The 24,438-nt window shown below is 35.4% G+C and overlaps 1 protein-coding gene across 1 annotated transcript in view; it reads left to right on the top strand.

The window, feature by feature from the left end:
• Window positions 1-24,438, top strand: part of ANXA10 (annexin A10) — a 117,442-nt gene that overhangs the window by 30,056 nt on the left and 62,948 nt on the right. The window contains exons 2-3 of the mRNA XM_032332595.1: window positions 8,762-8,843; window positions 17,310-17,404. Coding sequence (XP_032188486.1) covers window positions 8,762-8,843; window positions 17,310-17,404 — 177 coding nt within the window. The remainder of the gene's footprint in view (window positions 1-8,761; window positions 8,844-17,309; window positions 17,405-24,438) is intronic.

The following is a 24,438-nucleotide window of genomic DNA, read 5'->3' as shown; positions in this document are numbered from 1 at the left end:
TTTTGTATATCAATATACACACTTCTTCAAGCTAATTGTCTTGTTCTATTTACGATAATGTCAAACTTAACTCCAAAAGTTGATTTAAAACACATTACTGTACACTAAATACTTAGAGTTAAAAGTTGAGAACATTTGCTGTGCTACTCAACTGAATTCCAAGTTTAAGCCTTTTAGGATATTAAAGATCACATTCTTATATTCTAGAGCATACACTAAAAATATTTTTATTTCCCATATAATCTCAATTTTTCCCCTTGAGTATGTCTTTTTAATTCACATTCATTCTCTTTTCGTTGCTCAACTTTTTATCCTCCATTTTCACGCTGTACTAATAAGACTCATTCTCTAAAGTCCATGTGAATTGCAAGTCTCTTTGGATCAGTGACCTTGTTTGGATCTTTGGATCTTAACCTTGTTTCCAAGCCTCTTAATCTCATTAGAGATATAAGGGTAGTAAGAGGAGGGAAAGGGTGCTTCTGACTGAGATTAAGGTGATTCGGAAAGAATTACTTTTCTATTAGATTGCCTAGTAAGTAATTTTTTTTCAAGATTTATTTATTTTAGAGAGAGAGAGAGTAGGAATGGGAGGGGTAGGAGAGGGAAGAAGAGAATCTCAAGCAGACTCCCCCTGAGCAAAGAGCCCCATGTGGGGCTCAACCTTATGACCCTGAGATCATAACCTAGCCAAAATCGAGAGTCCAATGCTTAACCACCTGAGTCACTCAGGACCCCTGCCTTGTAAGCAATTTAACTGGGAATTTGCACATAAACTTGAAGTCCAGTCCATCACATTACATAGTGTAAAACTAAATTTCAGTTGTGAATTTTAAATGCTGAGAGGCAACACTTAAAATCGATGTGAATTATAATATATTTTGCCAAATTTTAAGTCAATTTGGTGATATCAAAATTCTTACAGTCTATTGAAAACTTAGAAGAAGCTAACATCAGCAATGATGTCAAATCATATACAGCATCTCTAATAAAATACACCATACAATCTATGTTTGGGGGGACTTAAAAGTCTTGAAGGAGCAGAGAGACAACATAAGCCAGCATCTGTGTGGAGGGTGTACACATGATACTACCTTAAATACCCTGATTATGTGAGGTAAATTCTAAAGCCTTCCTAAGGCTTCAAATTCTTAGCAACCTATATTGTCAAGATATGAACCTGTACAGCAACATATTATTTTTTTTCACCCAGACTGAACCCAAAGCCTCATCCTTTTCCCTAGTCTAAAAAGAAAAAATCCATATACAATACCTTTTAACAACTATTAATGAAAAATTGTGAATATCAGGGAGAAATCACAGAAAGTAATTCTTCCTCACTACCCATGCTTGCTGCTTATCACATCTCTTCCCAAATTGTTTCCTAGAAATCCAAATATTGTTCCTTTATTCATAAGAACAGCTCAATCTCCAAATTTGCGCAACCACTCACATTAAGGTTCATTGTCAACAAAACAAAGGAAGCCGAATTAATTCAACTCATTATTCTTAGAAACCTGGTAAAAATAGAAATGAGCATTTTCTGCCGATATACTACTGATGCTCTAACAGGATATACTACTGCTCTGGCACAGGATAAATTGTAGGCACCAGGGAAGGAGTAGACAATTCTACTAGAAACATCAGGAAGGGCTCCCTATGAAAGATGACACTGGAACTAAAGCTCTAAAGTTAAGTCTTGAAATAGATGTTTACCAGCATCATAAGATGGAATCAAGAGATGAGTGTATGTATTGTGGGATGAAGGGGGATATTCCACAAACACTGAACAGAACAATGATGTAGGTGTCCCTTTTAGCTGCAGTGCGTAGCTGTGTGTGTATGGTATAGGAGTTGTTCCGGAGAAAGAAAATAAAACATAAACCCATACAGACAGTGAAGGACCAGGTCATAAAGAACCTTGTTTATTCTATTAGAATACTTGAATCAAATCCCACAAGTCATCTATGTTCAGACATAGGAATGAGTTGCAGTAAGCACTGAAAATAAATATTGCCATTAATACTAATAAGCTAAAGTATGAGTGTATTTTTCTATTCTTTACAATTCATGTTTTGAGGGTCTCATTCAGCATTACAGTATACTTTCTGTTGAGTAGACAAAAATAAAATGTCATTAAGGCTAGCATACTGGTATGTGTTCATAACCCCAGATGTTCCCAGGGATGTTTCTTTCATGTGAAAATCATCCATTCTGTGCACCACAGTAAAAAACAAATATTGAGAAGTAATATTTTGTATATCAAGAATTTTTGGCATGGAAAGACAAATGATGTGTTTGATCTTTTAGAAGGATCATTGTAGCAGTGAAGGAAAATTGGACATACGTAGCAGCATATTGAAATAAGTTTAAAAGAAAAGTGGTAAAAGCTAAGGTAGTAGTAACAGAAGTTTTATAAAGGTGAAACACATGAAAGCTATTGTGAGGAAAGGGCTGATGGAACTGGACTGAAGGGCAAATTAGTTGTGGAAAGGTAAGAGAGAGGAACAGTATATTTTTTTGGTTTTTTGGGTTTTGGGGGGGGGTTTTTTTGTTTGTTTTTTATTTCTTTTCAGTGTAACAGTATTCATTGTTTTTGCACCACACCAAGTGCTCCATGCAATCCGTGCCCTCTCTAATACACACCACCTGGTTCCCCAACCTCCCACCCCCCCGCCCCTTCAAAACCCTCAGATTGTTTTTCAGAGTCCATAGTCTCTCATGGTTCATGTCCCCTTCCAATTTCCTTCAACTCCCTTCTCCTCTCCATCTCCCCTTGTCCTCCATGCTATTTGTTATGCTCCACAAATAAGTGAAACCATATGATAATTGACTCTCTCTGCTTAACTTATTTCACTCAGCATAATGTCTTCCAGTCCCGTCTGTATTGCTACAAAAGTTGGGTATTCATCCTTTCTGATGGAGGCATAATACTCCATAGTGTATATGGACCACATCTTCCTTATCCATTCGTCTGTTGAAGGGCATCTTGGTTCTTTCCACAGTTTGGCGACCATGGCCATTGCTGCTATAAACATTGGGGTACAGATGACCCTTCATTTCAATGACATTGGGTAGCTTATCAGTGTTGACTTTGGAGGGATATGGTTTTATGGATCCTAGCCCCTGGATTAGTTGTGAATAAATGAAATATGAGGTACTTATTGATATACCTATTGATATGAGATGATGCAAATAATTTTTTCAATTTCATGAGAAAAATATGTGTGATTTTTTTGTCAGCTTGTATTCTGTTTCAGATAATAATTTAAAATTTTTTCTGTCAGTTAAAGAAATCTATTCATTATTTATTCAGGGTAGATTCTAGAACCAACTTTAAATCTATAAATTACTCATGCTCTTCTGCTTAGTGACTTTATGAGGCAGTTTATTCTGTCTTTTAAAAAGGGAGTATTTTGTATTCCTCTGTCAAAACCTAAATTCACAAATGACTAGAAGCAAAGATTATATTTTGATTGCCTTGTGGTAAGAATTTAAATTGAAATGACAGACATTAGAATTTATTTTGCCTTAGACAAGTGATACTATGTCTAAATCTGTCAATTTTCAGAGCAAGAAAAAGAAAATAATTTTACCATATGCACATTATTTTTCATGTCACACCAGAAAGTGTCAAATTTTTCAAAATTTCCAATTTGCTTTAAAATGTGAAAAATTAAGAACACATATATAAAAAGTAACACTGCTTTAAAAGGTTTATATGCTCAAAAACACCTGAAACTAAAGTCTCTGCCTCTTTCAAAAAATTTAACTGCTGTTACTGTGTTAAGTTAAAATAAATCTTAAAAATTAGTAAGTTAAATTACATTCAGTTAACTAAGCAATCTATATTTATTAAGAACATGCTATTTGTCTCAGTTCAGGGATGCACTGAATTTCAACTGGGTTTCCAAATTAGCTACCTATGCCACCCATATCACTTCTTTTATTTCATCCTTCATGCTGCTTTAGGATATTACTACTGGAACTCAAATCAGATTAGTTTACTCTCACAAGAGAGTCTTGAGACACTGTGCTCCCATCTTCCAGATCACTTACTTGCTCATATGTAAGGCTGGGAAAAAATTTTGCCCTATCAAACTAGGAACACCTCCCTCCCCTGCATCCTCTTCTCCAGCTTAATTTTTGTTTGTCCATCTCCTTTATTTGTCTCTGTTCAGTTTTCCTAACATAAAGCAACAAATATGATAAGTATAACAAATTTTTAAAAATCTGCTTAATTCATGTATATACTGTATTTGTAAAAAACAAGTTTTATCATGTTTATTGTGTATAATGCCAGGTCGTTCAGCCAAAAATCTCATTTTTTAAAGAAATCATTTAACTTAAGTGACATCACCAGTAGATGTAAACATTTTGAAAAGAAGTCTCACATTGAAAGTCACAGTATAGATTTGATATACCATAGTCAAGGGACATAAAATCAAATTAGAGGGACACTATGTTATAAAACATGTACCATGTATTACATAGTGAAATTATCAGTTTTAAGAATAAATAGCAAATGGGAAAATATAAGGTACTGATTTTAAATCAAAATGCAGTAAGTTCTAAGGGGTTAGTAAAAGAAAAGGTCAGAATAGATTCATTTCATCAGAGAGACTGGTGTTGGATATTAAGGAATGCATAGACTATGGTTGAGCACAAATTTTGAGAAAAATATCCAAAAGAAATATCAAATTACCTTAAAAATAGATGAATATATACCTATAGGTATATCATAGTTATTAGAAAAAGTTTTATGGTCCAAAATAATTAATCAATTTTTTTTCAAATAACTTTAATTCAGGAGACAACACTAAAAACTAATAATTAACCATTTCAATAAATTTAACTGGTCAGTTTAGTCAAAATGATCATTAAAAGAATGGTGATTGCCAGGGCTTTGGAGGAGTGTATGTGATTGGTGGGTACAGTGGGATTAGGAAATGTTTGTAACAGAGTACCAACTTCCAGTTATAAGGAAAGTAAGTTTGGGGATCTAATGTATAGCATGGTGATTATAGTTAACAATACTATATTATATACTTGAAAGTTTCTAAGAGTAGCTCTTAAATGTTTTCATAAGGAAAAAAAAGGCAACTGTGAGGTAGTAGATGTGTTAATCAACCTTACTGTGGTAATCATTTCATAATATATCCATATATTATATCATGTTATACAACTTAAACTTATACAATGTTATATATCAATGACCTCTTAATAAAGCTGGAAAAATATTATCATCAATAGACAAAATCAATATTCCAATGACAAAATAAGTAAAAAGAACATTAATATAAACCATATATAGAATAGTGTTGCTCACCTGAGCTTAAATGAAACATAATAATTGGCATAAAAATAAATATAATGGTTTACAACTATATTTAAATAGTAAATACATTCAAATGGGTTATTATTATATTAAAAACAAATATAATAGTTTGCAATATAAATGGGCATAAATGACAAATGCTTCTAGAAAAACTATGTTTTGTGAATTACTAAGCATTTATAATTTTCTTTACTTGTCTTAAATTTTTTTCTGAAACATCTTTAGTGTATTATTTTAATGCCAGTTGACAAGGAAATAAGGATTTGAAATGGCAAAAAAAGTTGAGAACTGTAATGAAAACAGAATATAGTAATTTTTACATTATATTGTAAAAATATGTTGTACTAGTAATCTGTATAAAAATTAACGACAAAAACTCCAAAGGAAAAAACCGTGAACTTTTTCCTTTCACTTACAGATTGTGTCTAATAAATCACTGTAAATATTTGCAATCTCCTTTATCTATAAATTTTAGAGCTTTTTTTCCTTCTTCCCTATAAAAGTATATGCTTTTATTTTATAGCACTTACTCCAATGAAAATTCTGGAAAATCCTAGTCTAGCCAGTAATGAAATGCTTTATGGTAAACGTCTAAAACTGCCCAGATAACTTACACATATTTAACAATACATCTCATTATTTCAAAAATATTCTCTCTTTTATGGATTTTTTTAATATTTTATTTATTTATCTGAGAGAGAGAGTACAGAGGGAGAGTGAGAGGGAGAAGCAGGCTCCCTGCTGAGCAGGGAGCCCAAAGTGGGACTCAGTCAGGACCCAGAGATCATGACCTAAGCCAAAGGCAAATGTTTAACTGACTGAACCACCCAGGCACCCCTTTTCTATAGTTTAAAACATATTTTTAGCTGATAGTAGTCAGCAAAATTAAGGTCACCAGGCAAAAAATGGTATTATCCATATAAGATTTGTCCAAACAAATCTTCCAAGTCCTAAAATAGGGGAAATAAAGTATCTCTTTTTCCATGACTAAAAAAGAAAAAAAAATTATTTTCCCAGTGGGGAAAATTTTTGAGAAAGAGCTATGTAGACAAAAAGGCAGTGACAAATAGCAGAAAACAATTTTCACATTCCATATATAGCTGTTCTTTCAAAAGTTTACAGCATTCATTTTTCTAGGATAACAAGATTCAAGGGAAAATGCTTCAGGTAAGGAGACCTCAACTTAAGAATTTACATTAGACCTTACTATTTAAAATTAATTTAATAAATAAAAGAAGAACCAAAGTCTATCTTCTTAACAGAGTCCCAGTGAAACAGGTTAGTGGATAAAGGAGATAACACTCATATTGGTTCCTAATATATAGCACACAGAATTGAGGATTGGCTCAAGAGAACTTAGCCTCTAGATCATCTCCAATAAATTTGAATATCAGAAGCAAACTGCATGCACCTTAGCAATGTAAGATGCAGACCATATTCTTAATTAATATATGTAATCTTAATTACATATATCTGTCCATATAGACATTTAAAAAGGCATTAAAAATATTATTAACATGGTTGTACTTAAGAATAGATACCACCTCACACCAGTCAGAATGGTTAAAATTAACCAGTCAGGCAACAACAAGTGTTGGCGAGGATGTGGAGAAAGGGGAACCCTCCTACACTGTTGGTGGGAATGCAAGCTGGTGTGGCCACTCTGGGAAGACAATATGGAGGTTCCTCAAAAAGTTAAAAATAGAACTACCCTATAACACAGTAATAGCACTACTAGGTATTTACACTAAAGATACAAATGCAGTGATCCGAAGGGGCATGTGTACCCCAATGTTTATAGCAACAATGTCCACAAAAGCCAAACCAATGAAAGAACCTAGATGTCCACCAACAGATGAATGGTTAAAGAAGATACATTATATATGTACAATGGAATACTATGCAGCCATCAAAAGAAAGGAAATCTTGCCATTTGCAACAACATGGATGGAACTAGAGAATAATATGCTGAGTGAAATAAGTCAAAGAAAGACAATTATCATATGATCTCTTTGATATGAGGAATTTGAGAGGCAGGGTAGAGGTTTGTGGCAGGGGAGGGAAAAATGAACCAAGATGAAACCAGAGAGGGAGACAAACCATAAGAGACTCTTAATCTCACAAAACAAACTGAGAGTTGTTGGAGGTTGACGGGTTTAGGGATAGGGTAGTTGGGTTATGGACATTGGGGATAGTATGTGTTATGGTGAGTGCAGTGAACTGTGTAAGAGTGATAATTCCCAGACCTGTATCCCTAGGGCAAGTAATACATTATATGTTAATAAAAAAGAAAATATAGCCATATCACAATTATTATGTAGTTTCCAGTCTACTTCAAATAAACAACTTCATCATCATTAATATTAATCAAATGAAATCCAAACTGAGTTGTTTTTTTAGTTTTAACTCAAGTGAACAATATTCTTAGTCACTCAAAATCTTTTCATAAATATTTTGGTATAGTATATAAGTATATGTATATTTCTTGGGCTAAATATTATGGTGCAATCTTAATTAATTATTTACTGTTAGAAAATGGGCACTAGAAAACTTTACCTTCTGTTAAGATACCATTCTTATAGAAGAGCTTCATTAATGCCAGATTTCTCGAGGGCTAGTAGACCCCTTTGCTATGGGAAGGCATTTTTTCCCAATGTTCCTAGACACACTGACAACAAACAGGGAGAGGCCCCATTCTTAATAAATTTTGACTGATGGTTCTCCTGTGCTGAGTGTGATGTTATTGTGCCCAGTCCTGACTGGCTCTGTCTGAAATAATAGACCATGTGGATTCAAAGCCTAACATAAATGTGCTGCCATTTTTATTATTAGCAAGAAAGAAAATTTAAATGGAATGTCTGTCAGGTTTTTATGTTTTTCTTTGCAGCTGCAAATTCCAACTAAAAAATCTCTGCCCTATCTATATCACCCAGATTTTCATGAATCTCATAATCTAAATTCAAACATTTCAATTTTCTCTAGTATGATTTTAGGGCCCCTGATGTGGAAAAAAAGCTGTGGTGGCAAGTGCTACTTCTGATGCATAAAAATGTCATGAATTCCCCCAATAGAGCTCTCCCATTCAGTTTTGTTAACTAGCCCCCAATTCCTAAGAAAATGTTCACTGCTTATTACAAAGATTTATATTTATTTGATTCTCACATTTTCTAGATGGCTCTAGTATTTCAGATTTCTAGATGGAATAGAGCTAATATAATAGAGGTCATTGGATTTTAAAAATTCTATCAATTTGCTCCATATTATTAACATACAATTAACACATTTGTTTGATAGGCTTGTATGTGTGCTTTAGAGTAATTTAAACATATAGATTGTTTTTGTTTTCATTTATCTGCAAAAAAAAAAAATGTTCAAATATTTCTTATAAAATACTGTTATTTCTTTCTCATTGACTCTTCCCATTAGGTTCAAGGAACCATCTTCCCAGCTCCAAATTTCAATCCCATAATGGATGCCCAAATGCTAGGGGGAGCACTCCAAGGATTTGGTGAGCCTGATCATTTCCATCATCTTTTATTGTAATTTTTTTCACTCTACCTTGTTTTAAGATTGTAATACAGATGTAAAAAGTTGATGTGTAACAGAAGGCAAAAGCAGATTAAAACAAAAAGCTAGGCAAAAAACTAGAATAAGAAGAAAAATAATAGAAAAGGACAATCATGGTGACCTATTTGCTCTCTCAATTGCAAGTATGATCTTGACATGTTTTTCCCTTAAATCCTTAGATGTCTCATCACTAACTACATTAGTAGTTAAAATCATCCTAGGAAAAAACATCTTACTTTGCCCTTGTTTACTAGCCATTTATTTGCTTGTTTGTTTGTTTGTTTGTTTGGAGGGAATACTTCCATTTCCAGCCAAATCAAACTTTCTGCTCTTCCCAAATTGGATCTGTGTTTCCTCATCTCTATAAAATTAATCCAATAATCCCCAGTCTGGAATGCCATTTTCTTCTCCTGTACTTTGCTTCCAAATTATTTTCAAGATTCCGTTCAAATAATTCTTCCTTTTTGAATTGTACTTTGGGCACTCCAAACTCAACCAGCCGTACCAACGCCCAAGGCACCCTCCCCTACACTCCTGTGTCACTGATCTCATTTTCATTGTGCTTGTCCCTTTGTGTCACCCCAGACTTCAGAGTGCTCCCAGAGCATGGAGTCTGGCATGCAGGTGCTTAATAAATGGATGTTCAATGAATAAAACTAGAGTTCAGAAAAGGAATGTAGAGATAAGGGAGGAAAACTGTTGAGTTCTTAAAAAAAAAAAAATTAATCTTTAAGAAATGAAATGGAGCTGGTAAGCATCCATATATTTCCCTTAACTAAAACTTGTTTGAAGACTTCTGGTGAGCATGAAGATAAACACTGAAATTTTGCATAAGACATGCAAACCCTTTTATAAGAAAGCAAGCTCTTAACTTTGAAGACAAGATCGCCTTTATGAGAACTGTACTGAGTGTGCCTGTGTATGTGTGTATGTGAGCACGAACACATGTATGCACGCTCATTTTCATGTTTTATTCACTAACAGAATCTCACAGGAAAACAGTAAAGGACTTTAAACATGCTCTATAAAGCTGACTTTAGGACTTTGTGATGCTTTTATGCCTTTTAAAATCTAGTCACCATTAGAAAAATAGAGGCAAGTTAACAAAAAGATATGGATTAACTTTGTCTTCAGGAGAGTAATTTTTGCTTTAAAACTATACATCAATCTATTCACTGAAAAAAATTTTCTTTGCTCCAGTTTCAATTCTCCTGTCATAGCAACATTAGGGTCCGAATGTGGATTCATTTTGACCATTGTAAGTTTTTGCTTGTCAGTGTTTTAGACTGAAGAATTTCAGGGTGTTTAGGGCTTGATTGCATACTGTCCACTCCAGCATTGCAGAGCCAGAACACATCTCAAAATGCTGTGAAGTCTATCCATCCTGATGCCCCTGGCAAAGTATAACTTTAAAAAATAATTGTTAATGTTTTCCTTGGCTACTATGAGGATATTTTTTATAGTTTTAGTGATATATAATGGATATCTAACATTGTATAAGTTTAAAATGTACAATGCAATAATAGGACAGGGGTGTGTGTGTGTGTGTGTGTGTGTGTGTGTATACAGTGAAGTTATTAACACAATAAAGCTAGTAACATCTCTTTACCTGACAAAATGATAATTGTTGTTGTTATTGTGGTAAGAATATTTAAGATTTACTCTCTTAGCAACTTTCAAGAATACAACACAGTATTGTTAACTATAGTCACCCTGATGTGTATTATTAGATCCCCAGAACTTATTCCTCTTACAATTGAAAGCTTGTACCCTTTGACCAGCGTGTCACCATTTCCCCACCCCTCAGCCCCTGGTTGTTTCTATGAGTTCAGCTCTTTTAAATTCTACATATAAGTAATATCATACGATATTTGCCTTTCTCTGACTCATTTCACTTAACATAATACCCTTGGGATTTATCCATGTTTTCTCAAATAGCAGGATTTTCTTCTTTTATATGACTGAATAATATTCCACACATAAGTATATGTGTGTGAGAGAGAGAGAGTCACATTTTCTTTGTCCATTCATCTGTTGATGGAACTTCAGTGGTTTTCACTACAGTGAATATGGAGGTACAGATATCTCTATGAGATAATTAATTCATTTCTTTTAGATAAACACCCAGAAGTAGAATTGCTATATCATTCTGTTTTTAATTTTTTGAAACACTTCCAAACTGTTTCCCATTGTGGCTATACCAAATTACATTCCTACCAATGGGAATTCCCCTTTCTTCATATTTCTTCTTTTTTTTTTATAATAGTCATTCTAACAGGTATAAAGTGATATTTCATTATAGTTTTTATTTGCTTTCCCCTAACAATTAGTGATGTTGAGCACATTTTCATGTACTTATGGGCAATTTGTATGTCTTCTTTAGAAAAATGTCTATTTAGGTTCCTCACCCATTTTTAATTAGATTATTTTTTTTCTGCTCTTGAGTTTTATGAGATTCTTATGTATTTTAGATATTAATCCCTTATCAAGTATATGATTTGCAAGCATTTTCCCCCTCTCTGTAGCTTGCTTTTTCTGTTGTTTCTTTTTTTTTTTTTTAAGATTTTATTTATTTAACAGACAGAGCACAAGTAGGCAGAGAGACAGGCAGAGAGAGGAGGAAGCAGGCTCCCTGTTGAGCAGAGAGCCTGATGTGGGGCTCAATCCCAGGACCCTGAAATCGTGACCTGAGCCGAAGGCAGAGGCTTAACCGGCTGAGCCACCCAGGCACCCCTCTTTCTGTTGTTTCTTTTGCTCTTCAGAAGCTTTCTAGTTTGATGCTGTAGTTCCACTTGTTGATTTTTTTGACTTAGCTGCTGTATTTTTCTTACAAAAATCAGAAAGCAAAAAAATACTCTAAAGCAAATGAAAATGAGTAGTTTTAACAATAGTTGCCTTAAGTTGTGTAAAAATTCACCAGTCACTCTAAAAGGGAATAACCTTCAGTTATAGTCCTTAATAGTTCAGTCCAATATCTAATTCCTTACCATTAAAAACTACTTTCGCAATCTGTGCAGCCTTAGAATAACTGTGTTTATTTTGTCTCAATTATCATATGTAATTTCCAAGTCATCCATGTGAGATGCTGGACAACTGGAACTATTTTTAACCTACATTCTTAATTCTTGACAAAGCTACATACAAGTCAAAATTAATGTTTTTTGGAACATTCAGTGCTATTTAGAATGGACATTTTTGCTTTGTTCCTGATCTTTGACCCCTTTAAGTTCCCTGTAGGTTTTGCTGAGAGTCTTTATCTTGAACAGGTGTTAGATTTTGTAAAACGCTTTTTCTCCATCTCTTGATACAGTCAACAGTTTCTCTTTTTTATTCCATTGATGTGATGAATTATGTTAACTGATTTTTCAAATGTTGAGATAAGACTTGCACACCTGAAATAAACACCACTTGGTCATAATGCACGATTCTTTCTATACAGTGTTGAATTCAATTTGCAATTTTTTTGAAGAATTTTTATATCTGTGTTCATGACAGATATTGGTCTATAGTTTTCCTTTCTTGTAATGCTTTCTCTGATTTTGGTATTAGAATAATAATAACTTCATAGAATGATTTAGGAAGTATTCCCTCTGCTTCTATCTTCTGGAAGAGACCATAAAGAAACAAACAAAAGAATCATATAATTTTATTCTTTAAAAGTTTGGTAGAGTTCACCAGTGAACCCAACAGGGCCAGGTGTTTTCTGTTTTGACAAGTTTTGACAAGTTTAACTTGTGTTTAACTTCTTTAATAGATATAAGTCTATTCATATGTTTATTTCTCTTTGTGTAAGTTTGGGTAGATTGTGTTTCATCTATAGTATCTAATTTATGAGTACAGAGTTGTTCTTAGTATTCCTTTCTTATCCTTTCATATCCATAGTATCTGCAGTAACATACCCTCTTTCATTTTTGATATTAGTAATTGTATCTTCTCTCTCTCTCTCTTTGAGTTAACTGGGCTAAGGACATCAATTTTATTGATTTTTTCAAAGAATAAGTTTTCAGATAAATTGATTTTTCTCTATTAATTTATTGCTTTCAGTTGAATTAATTTCTACTCTAATTTTCATTGTTTCCTTGCTTCTGCTTACTTCAGACTTACTTTGTTCTATTATTCTAATTTCCTAAGGTGGAAGTTTATATTAGTTAATTTAGGTCTTTATTTCCCACATATTTACTCAAGGCCATAAATTTTCCTCTAAGTATTCCATTGCCTCATTTCATAAATTTTAATAGCTTATATTTTCATTTTCATTTAATTTTTTTTTAATTCTCTTGAGCCTTCTTTGACCCATGTATTATTTACAAGTGTGTTTTTCAATCCCCAAGAATTTTAGGGTTGTCCAGCTATCTTTTTGTTATTGATATCTCGTTTAATGACACTCTGGTCTAAGAACATAATTTGCATGGCTTCTATTATTTTAAACTGGTTAAGTGCTGCCTCCTGACGGTGCATGGGAGAAGAATGAGGCACAAACAAGTCAGCTGAAAGAGAATGGGAGCAGGGGATGACAATCTTTTCTACTCCCATTCTCTTGCAGCTGACTTGTTTGTGCCTCATTCTTCTCCCATGCGCCATCAGGAGGCAGGAGTTAAAGTGTATTTTATAAGAAGTCTATCTTAGCATTACATGTAAGCTTGAGAACAATAGATAATCTGTTGGTTTTGGATGAAATATTCTATAGATATCAATGATAGTAAGTTGACTGATGATGGATGGTGTTGTTGATCAGCCATATTCTTATAAGTTTTCTGCCTTCTGGATCTGTCCATTTATGATAAAGAGGTATTAAACTCCAGATAAAATATTGGATTCATCCATTTCTCCTAGCAGTTCTATCAGTTTTTGCCTCATGTAGTTTGATGCTTTTTTATTGGGCTCACACATATGAAGATTTATAATATCATCCTGGAGAACTGACCCATTTACCATTATGTGATGTTTCTTTTTATCCCTGGTAATTTTCCTTCTGAAGTCTTTTGTGTTAAAATTAATAAAGCAGCTCTGGTTTTTTTTCCAATATGTTAGCATAGTATATCTTCCTCTATCCCATTATCATCTATCTCAGTGCTATTCAGATATAATTTGAAATTTTAGAAATAATTATTTTCTTGTTTAGTAAACCCCTTTTACCTATTTGACTATATAGTCAATGTTTATTATTCACAGATTCCACACTTGCCAATTTGCCTACTTGTTAAAATTCATTCATTACACCAAAATCAACATTTGCATTGCTTTCATGGTCATTAACAGATGTTTGGAGAGATGTGTAAACTTTGAGTTACCAGAGTGCATATTCCAGCTGAGATTAGACAAGATGATATTCTGTCTTCTTGTTTCAGTTCTCATACTATAAATGTGTCCTTTTTGTGATCAATTTAATGCTACATATTTTTTTGTAGGTCTATATTTTTTGCTGATGATTATGTTCTTTAAAATGCCTCCCAAATGTTGTGCTGAAGTACTGTCAAGAGTTCCCAAGCACAAGAAGAAATATTATTGAGAAGATATGTACATCAGCTAAGCTTCATTCAGAAATAAGTTCTAGTGCTATTGGCTATGTTAATATAGTACATAGTACATCCAGAAAAAAAGATTAAATTCACTGATTTATGGATGAAGCTGTCCAGAAAAATGCTAAAGTAACATCTGTTCTATGTTATAAAGCTATGGAAAAGCAGCTAAATTTGTGAGTTCATGAGATAATAATTGATAATATAAAAAGTAGTGATCAGCTCTCTTTTGAAAGTAGTGATGGATGGCTCGCATGTTTCAAAAGGTAATACAGCATAAAAACTGTTACACTTTTAGCTGAACGAGTTCTGTAGATCAGTAAGATATAGAATACCTCCTTAAGATTATTCTTTAAAAACATCTCCTAAATTTTATACAGGAAAAAAGCATGTGAGAAAAAGACAGAATTCAATGCTGAAGAGACAGGCTTCTTTTTATAAGGACATTGACAAACAAACAAACATGTTATAAATGGCATTTCTATTGACAAAAATATTGTGACCAGAGGTTACAGAAATCTAACTGTATATTCCCCCTCAGAGCAATAGTTTAATCTCTATTAATTCAACGTTCATAACAACTTTGTAGAAAACTACCACAAATAACAAGAATCAACTGTGTATCATAGAAACCTATAATATTGCTACGGTTTGTTATACCAGGCTTTTCTGTTAAACCAGGTAACAAAAATTATCTAGAAATTCTTGTCAGAATACAACAGGATAGGAAAGAAAAATTTAAAATGATTGTAAAGAAGAAATCAAAATTCCTATTATGTGCAGAGTATATCATTTGTATCTAGAAATCTAAGCTAATCAAATAAAATGTTATTAAAAATTATGAGTACAATAATTTTTCTGAATACAAGGTAATTTTATGTTTATAAATTGTTTTACAAATTCAATATCATTTATTTAATTTAGCAATTATGTGTTAAGAAACAAAATAAAAACAAAGTAAATGTCAACATAAATGAAAATATGAGTATTTTTTAACAAAATTAAGTCTCTTGCCATTTACAAAAAATCCACAAACCTTTACTAACTCTTTCAGAAAAGGAAAACACTGAAATAATTTAGCAGATAGTGACAAAAAGACAACTTTTTTAAATTGATTCCTAAATTTAGTTATTTTAATTAAAAATCCTTAGCAAAGATGGTGACAAAAAGACAACTTTTTAAAATTGATTCCTAAAACTGACAATGGATATAACTGAAAAATCTTCTGTTTATTATTAAAAATGTCTTCCCTTTGGAATTCCCATCATGCAGTTAACAGACTCCATAGAACTATTTAGTGTCCTTTGTGTCCAGGCCATTAACCAGCTAGGTCCAGGGCCATTCGTTGCTCTATGCCTCTCACAAGCTATAAATCTCAGTGTTTGGAGCCAACTCTATGCCTCCTTCCTTCCATTTTATACCTTCAGATCATTCCTCTCACCTATGTAAAACATCCTGCTCTCCCTTTTGTTTCACAGGGCATAGTTATGTATGTAAATCCTGGTGACCAGCCTTCATTCACTGGATATTTCAGTACCTGACTCAGCTTTCCTAAGAACCTAAGGGCATCCAGGATAGCTTTAATTTCCAAAAAGATGATCTGCTTAATATCCTAGCAATATGCAATTCCTTTGAATATCCTAGGAATATTCAATTCCTTTTTCTCCTCTTCATTAAATATCTACTTTTGTCCAAGAAAAATTGTACTATACAGAATTAGATAGGCAAGGAAGACTTTATTCAAGACAATTGCAATAGAAATCAAGACTTTACAATAGAGGAAAGAACTCAGTTCCTCTGAAACAAATGGCAAGAGAGTATTTAAGGACAGAGGGAGGTGGGGGACTAGTTGAAAAGTACTGGAGAATACTGGGAGTTGGGGGTGTATGTCAATGCGATTAGGACATCTGTGTTTGCTAATTAGTTCTTAAGAAAGTTGGGTTCCTATCCTCCCACGGAGACTAGGAGGTAGGGATTCTATCTTTCCTGATGATTATATTTCAAAGAGATGGCTCCCAATCTTTGGGGAAAGACATTTCTGGATTGTAAAACTGGCAAGTGATTGGCAGATTTATATCCCAAAAGAGTAAAGAAAAATTTACAGTTACAAGTTTTCCAAAGTAAATGCTCTCAGAAAAGGGGGATCAGAGGCATTCAGTCAGAAAGAAATTTGTCTAAATTTTAGTCAAGTTGAGGGAAATGTTAAGGCCTTCTTGTTCACTCTACTATGACTATAATTAGAGCTAAATTTGTTTAAACTTGTTGCACATTTCAGTGTTCTACCGGTACAGTATGTTGGCATATAAGGAAATAAAGGCCTCATACTTCCCAGAATCAGCCCTGGTTATAGGAAAAAGAGTCCACATTCCACGCCAACAATAAGAGGTTCACACAGTATCTCAGAAGGTTACACAGCCCTTGTACTTTTATACTTTCCTTCTCCGTGACTCTTCCTTCTTCTGGAGGTTTTGAACTGTACCTGTTGTTTTTGTCTTAATGTATGTTCATTATAATTTACATCTCCTTAATTGTAAAATAAGAAAAATGTTGTACCCATTTAAATACTAATCAGCTTGAAGGTCAAGGAAGCCTTTTTTGGTGGGTTGGAGAGGTGGTTGAAGAAAGACCATATTTTTTGTTCTTCCGTAGTTTTTAGTTGGATCTTTTTAAAGGAAAATCTGTAGGCATAGCACCAAAATGAGAGATAGGAGGAAACTAGCCTTCATCAAGTGTTGCTCTGTGATTTCCAATTTTAGTTAAAATTGCTCACTGCTTTAAAGTACCCTCAGGGATAATGCTTGCAACATAGTTTTTGATCCTTAGATAATGGCTTCTTACAAACTACACAGTAGCAACTTTACTAATCTTCAAATATTATTCCTTTCCAGGCTGTGACAAAGACATGCTGATCGACATTCTAACTCAACGCTGTAATGCACAAAGGCTGATGATTGCGGACGCATACCAGAGCATGTATGGCCGGGTAGGGTCTCTTCATCGTGACCTGTTCTAGGGCAAACTCCTGGGAAATCACAACCCTTTCAGAAAACAGATACTGTTATTCTTTTCAGTCTCACAGATTACAAAGATCTCAGACTCTAATGTATGTCAGAAACAGTTCCTATGCCTCTGACATGTTCCAAGGAATATAAGAAAGACGTATCTATGTGTGAGGCATGTTCACACTTACAGTTACTCCATCAGTCCTTTCTCAAAAATCATTCAGCTTCATAAAATGAAAGTTCTGATAGTCTTACACTGCTAGTTGGTCCAATTAGGCTAAAAATGTTGTACTGGAAACACCCCTGTGTCAAGCTTTAGGGAAGGCATAGAAAGAGCTAATGATCACTAGGTCAAAAAAATAAGATCTTTCCTGCACTTCTCCACAGGTCTTCACCTAACTCTCAACCAAAGTGAATTCTGTACTAGCTTTTCTTCTCACAGCATGCTGTTATAGAGACCATTAAAAAAGAATGGCAGTTAAAAATAGTTTAAGGCAATAAAACTATCCATAGTGCTTTAAAGTAATCACATTCTAATTTCAAAGCAAGTACCATTAAAGATTCCTTTCTTTTGTTATGCATTTAAACCACAGATTCAGAACAAAAACTCTTCAGGCCAAAAGGGCCTGAAATAGCAATTACTTTGTCAACTGAGCATTATTGATGAAACACTATCATAAAACTTTCTCTGTAGAGTTAGCTCTTATAAATTCACTCCATCTCTAAACCTCAGTCTTTGAACAGCTATAATACATGAAACAAAGGGTAGTCCCCTGTTGTAGAATAAATTAATAATTGAAGATACTACTACTAGTTATATTAGTTGAATTTAGCCATAGAAGGAAACCAGTTTTTTTTTTTTTTCAGGTAAACTGCTACCATAGCTTATGTTCCCATGATAACAGTGCTAGTTTTCTTTTGAAAGAGAACATAAAAACTATAAAAGTTCTAGCATCAGTAATCTAATATTGTCTAATATGCATATTATTACAAGAGTGGTCATTTTTCAGTATTTTTTAACTCAAAGGTTTGCATACATCTTTGCATTTTATACATCAGGTTAATTTAGGTTGAAGACATTACTTTACTTTAGTCTAGAAAATTACACTAAAGCAGATTAAAGCATTAAGAAATGAAGTACTTAAACTCAAGGAGTAAAAAATCCATTGAACAATTTATACCCTCAAAGGTCTCAACGTTTGTTAAACTCTACCTCTGCTGAATAATCCATATTGTGTGGAAAAGTTTGACTAATAACACAATCACACCAATGGAAGAAAGTGAGTCATGCTGGCCCCTTTCCTCTAAAATACCTTTGTCATACAGACTTCAAGCCTTGAAAGTTATCTCTCCTCTCACATTTCTCTCTTTTTCCCTCACTTATACCATCTTGATTCATTTGGTACCCAGACTAAGGTGAAACTTGTAACTGGTACCTCCTACCTTCGTGCTTTCCCGTTCTCATCTATCCCCACGCTGAAGCCAGAATGATTTCAAATCTAGATTTCTGCTTTCCTCATTCGGTCCCTGAAAGTTTATCGTATTTTCGCCTCACAAATATCCACAAGTCCATGGAATAAACCAATACCTTCCCAGTGCATACAAAGCTTACCTTGTTTCTGTTCTCCATTTTATTCCCTTTCCCCCTTCTTCACACAGTTCTGAACTACCTGTACTTCTTTTTTTTTTTTAAGATTTTATTTATTTATTTGACAGACAGAGATCACAAGTAGGCAGAGAGGCAGGCAGAGAGAGAGAGAGAGAGGAGGAAGCAGGCTCCCTGCTGAGCAGAGAGCCCGATGCGGGACTCGATCCCAGGACCCTGAGATCATGACCTGAGCCGAAGGCAGCGGCTTAACCCACTGAGCCACCCAGGCGCCCTGAACTACCTGTACTTCTACGAATTAATTGTACCTGCTCCCTTACCTTTAATCAGGGTGTTCCATCTACTACCATGTCCTGACTCTCCGCTCCGCAAGCTGCATACCTGCTCATCTTCCCAGACACTGTACACTTCCTCACACCACTAACCCTAAACAGAATGGAATGGACTCAGGCTGCTACCACATTCTTTACATAACTTCCCCCTCAATACCTAATGACACATTAGTGAGCTTGTTTATATGGGCTTCCCTTACCAGAATTTAAATCCTCAAAAGGTGGACTGCATTTCATCCAGAAAGTTCAGCACAAGTATCTATCTAACATGCCAAGATTGTTTAATTATGTTTGTTGAATGACACTGTGAAGGTATAGCTTTGGCTGCTCTTATAAACATTTTCTGCTGTCACACTCACCCTCTGCCCTGGGCTAGGTACTTTCTGCTGGGGTCCCAGAATCCCCTGTGCATACTGCTACCATGGCCTTGACACACTAGGTTGTATTGGTTTATTTTTTTCTCTTGATGACTAGACTGTAATCCCCTAGAAGATCAGGGACCAGATTATTTGCTACTATCCCTGCAGAGCTCAGTCCAGGGTCTAACATAGAAGATGAATTTCATTACAGAATAAGGGAATCTAAGAAATTATATCTTGTCTATTTACATTTTTGTTTTAAAAAGTGGAGGGTACATCCACTTATATATACTAAAGTATTATCTACTTTATACTTTTGTTATCTTCTGCTATCTTTCCCTTTCTGTGGTGAGAGTTTATAGATTTCTTATAAGTTAGTCTTTGATATTTTTTATTAATATGGATAATTAAGATTTGAGAGAATTTATTTATGTGTTTATCTTTTTGGTTGCTGAGCAAAGTGCAAGTCTAGGCATGCTTCTTAAATACTTACTTCTCGGTATGTTACATTAATGGAAAGCTGCTAAATTTCATCAACTTTTTCTCACCCGAAGTACACTAATCCCTACATTCAAATGAAAAATCTTTTGGAATGCCTCTGACTGACATATTTATCAACATAATTAACGAGGTCATTCCTGATCTTCCTCACCAAAGTAAAGTACTTCACTGTAGCCTTGCAGTGAAACCAAGGGAGCAATGAAACACCTCTGGGGCTAGGCGGGGAAACTACATATCTGATAAGTTTAGCAATTAGACAATGATTCCTGAATGGGGTTCAAATTCAACCTTGCAGTAATTTATTCTCTCAGTGTTCATCCAAAACAGGGATAATCAGCTCTGAAATATCCTGGCATCTGGAATTCATTAAAATTGTAGTGTTGGTTATATAATTTAGTGCAGCGGCTAAGTGGCCCTGAGTCACATGAAGTTAGAACTTGAACCAAGGTTATCTGACTCTAAATTATGTCTTTCAAAGTTTCTCAATATCTTAACTGAATAAACACCAGATATAACAAAAGCAGATACCTATCTATACTATTAACTCTCTCCTATTCTTCAAGGCTTTGCTCAATGTCAGCTACTCAGGAGGACCTCATCTGATTGCCCTGTTTAAAACTGTCACCCACCCCAAAGCCCATGCCAGCATCCCAGATCCTTTCCCCCTGTTCTTTACTTTTTCCTATAACACTCACTGCCTTCTAACATACTACATAATTTATTTATATATAATTATTATTTATTTTTCGCCACCTCTCCCTAACATAAGCCCCACGAGGAGAATAATCTTTGTTTTGTTCACTAGCATGCCCAAAGCACTCATGACAGTGGCAGGCCCATGGTTGGTGTATCCCCTCAAAATTTAAATGTTGAAGCCCTAATCTCCCAAAGTAACTGTGTTTAAAGATAAGGCATTGAAGGAGTGATTAAGGTTAAATGAGGTCAGAAAGGTGGGGCCCTAATTCTATAGGACTGGTGTTCTTAAATGAAAAGAGATACCAGCAGAGTGTATGAACAAAGGAAAGACCATGTCACCATACAAGAAGAAGACAGCCATCTGTAAGCCAAAAAAAGATGCTCACTGGATACCAGCCTCTCCAGTACCTTGATCTGGGACTCCCAGACCTCAGACTGTAAGAAAATAAATTTCTTTGTTTAAACCACCCAGTATGGTCAGCTGTCAGGGCAACCTGAGCAGACTAATGCAGCTGATACTCAATACAGAGATGTGGGGAGAAGTTCAGATGGCAGAAGAGTAGGGGTACCCTAAGCTTGCCTCATTCCTCAAACACAGCTAGTTAAATATCAAATCATTTTGAATACCTAAGAAATTGATCTGAGGACTGAGAGAGCAAAACTACACAACTAGAGATAGAAAATCAGCCACATCATGGAAGGCAGAACAGAGGAGAGTTGATTTGGGGGAGAAGAGAATCATAGGTGTTGTGAAGGGGAGAGAGCCCTGATCACAGAGACGTGAGAGAGAGAGAGAGCGCACACACAGGGGTTGCACAAGAAAAATTCTTCCCCGAAACCATTGACTGGAAAAAGGAGACTGACTATCTACCACAAGTTTTTATAAACAGTGGAACACAAAGTCTGAAGTCTTGGTGGTCCACCCCATCTCTAGAGTCATGCCCTAGATGGGCTTGGCTATGCTCTGGTGGGAAAGGAATGTGGAGACCTGGGAGTGGGCAGCATGGTCAAGCGATACCCTAGGTCACACAGGGAGAAACAGTTTCCCTGCTTGGAGTGCATTTGGGAGTAGTGACACAGCCTCTCCAGGGACAAAAACACTGCTGGTGCCAACATGCTGCCCAGTTCCCTAGCATAGGAACCAAAACACCAACTGGGACAACAAACCCTGGTGCCAGCTTTTTGGCTAGACTTTACCATAAACTTAGAATGGTTGAGGGCTGCCTGGGTGGCTCAGTTGGTTAAGCATCTGTCTTTGGCTTAGGTCGTGATCCCAGGGTCTTGGGATTGAGCCCCACCTCAGGCTCCCTGATTATTGGGTATTCTGTTTCTCTCTCTCCCTCTGCCCCCACCCCCACTCAAGCACTCATGCTTTCTCTTTCTCAAGTAAGTAAATAAAATATTAAAAAACACACACAAAAAAAAAACTTTGACAGTTGCATGGTTGCACAACTGAGTTCTGGGACGAACTGGCACCAGCTACAGTGGAACAAGACCTTCCCCCCAGGGGATCAGCATGGGTCCCTACCCCACAGATCTCTAAAATTTGGAGTTGTGAAACTCAGCTGTGCGCCGGAGATAAAACACAGAAGTACTGTGCGACTTGGCAGGTAGGTAGACAGCTCCGATGCAGGCAGGGTGAAGGCACGGGTCTGACAGAAGCCAGAAACACAAGAGAGGTACTTGTTTGATCTTCTGTGAGGGCATTCTGAAGAATAGCAGATGCAAACTCCCTGCTCTGTGGACAAGAGAGCGAGAGACTGGCACCATCATTTCCCAACATTTCCCCCCAACTGACTGACTTCAGTGAGCAAAACAGTGCCACCCAGTGGAGGCTGGAGTCATTTACATCAGCCCCACTCCCCACCCCAGCATGCTTCAGGTGTATCTCCACAGGGTAAGTCCACCTGAGAATCAGCACAACATGACCCACTCCCAGAAGAGTAGCACAAACTTCTTGCAAGCACCAAGTCTACTGATAATAGAGCGCTGCAAAAGTTCAACCCTAGGGAAAATAGAATCTTTTTTTGGTGGGGAGCAGGGGGGAATGGGATCTAGGTTTTTTTAGCAAGCAGACCAAAACACACCTAGCTTTTATTTTCTTTTTCTTTCTTTCTTTTTACCTCTTAATACAGCTATTACTCATAGGAGCCAGTATAAAACAGACTTTCCTAATAATCACACACACACACAAAATAGTGACCCAAACAAAATGACAAGATGGGGGAATTCACCTCAAAAGAAAGAACAGGAAGTCATGGCCAGGGATTTAACCAATGCAGATACAAGTAAGATGTCTGAACCAGAATTTAAAGCAATAATTATAAGAATACTAGCTGGGCTTGAAAAAAGCAAAAAAGACCCTAGAGAATCCCTTATTAAAAAGATAAGAGAACTAAAAACTAGTCAGGCCAAAATAAATGTTATAACTGAGATGCAAAACTGAATGGATACAATGATGAGAATGGACAAAGCAGAAAATGAACCAGTTATTACAAAATTACGAAAAATAATGAAGCTGAAAAAAAGAGGAAAGGAAGGTATTGGATCACAAATCTAGACTTAGGGAACTCAGTGACTCTTTAAAGCACAATAACATTCATATCATAGGAGTTCCAGAAAAAGAAGAGAAAGAAAAGGGAGCATCAGGTTAGCTTATAGCTGATACAGCTTATAGTTCAGCATGTATCTGAAAACGTCCCTAATCTTGGGAAGGAAACAGACATTGAAATCCAAGCAGCATGGAGAACTCCCATTAAATTCAAAAAAAGCCAGTCATCATTAAGACATATTATAATCAAATTCACAAAATTCACAGATAAGGAAAGAATCCTGGAAGCAGCAAGGGGGGAAAGCCCTTAACCTAGAATGGAAGACAGATTACGTTTACAGTAGATCTGTCCACAGAAATTTGGCAGGCCAGAAGAGAGTGACATGATATATTCAATGTGCTGAATGGGAAAAATATGCAGCCAAGAATACTTTATACAGCAAGGCTGTCATTCAGAATAGAGGGAGAGATAAAGAGTTTTCTACATAAACAAAAACTAAAGGAGTTCATGACCACTAAACCAGCCCTGCAAGAAATATTAAAGAAGGCTCTTTGAGTTGTGGGGGGAGGGGAGAGACCAAAAGCAACAAAGACTACAGAGGAAGAGAGAACAGCAGCAGAAACACCAACTTTACAGTTAACACAATGGCACCACATTCATATCTTTCAATAATCACTCTGAATGTAAATGGACTAAATGTTCCAATCAAAAGACACAGAGTATCAGAATGGTTTAAAAAAAAAAACCCATCTATATGCTGCCTAGAAGAGACATTGTATCATAATTAAGGGGGGTTATCTACCAAGGAGATCTAACAATTATAAATACTTATGCCCCTAATTTGGAAGCACTCAAATACATAAATCAATTCATAACAAACAAAGAAGCTCATTAAAAACAGTATGATAATATTAGGGTACTTTAACACCCCATTTACAGCATAGATGATGGATCATCTAAGCAGAAAAT

The sequence above is a fragment of the Mustela erminea genome, chromosome 2, assembly GCF_009829155.1.
Source record: "Mustela erminea isolate mMusErm1 chromosome 2, mMusErm1.Pri, whole genome shotgun sequence".
NCBI classification, from domain to species: domain Eukaryota; kingdom Metazoa; phylum Chordata; class Mammalia; order Carnivora; family Mustelidae; genus Mustela; species Mustela erminea.
This window is presented reverse-complemented; position numbering and strand designations above follow the sequence as displayed.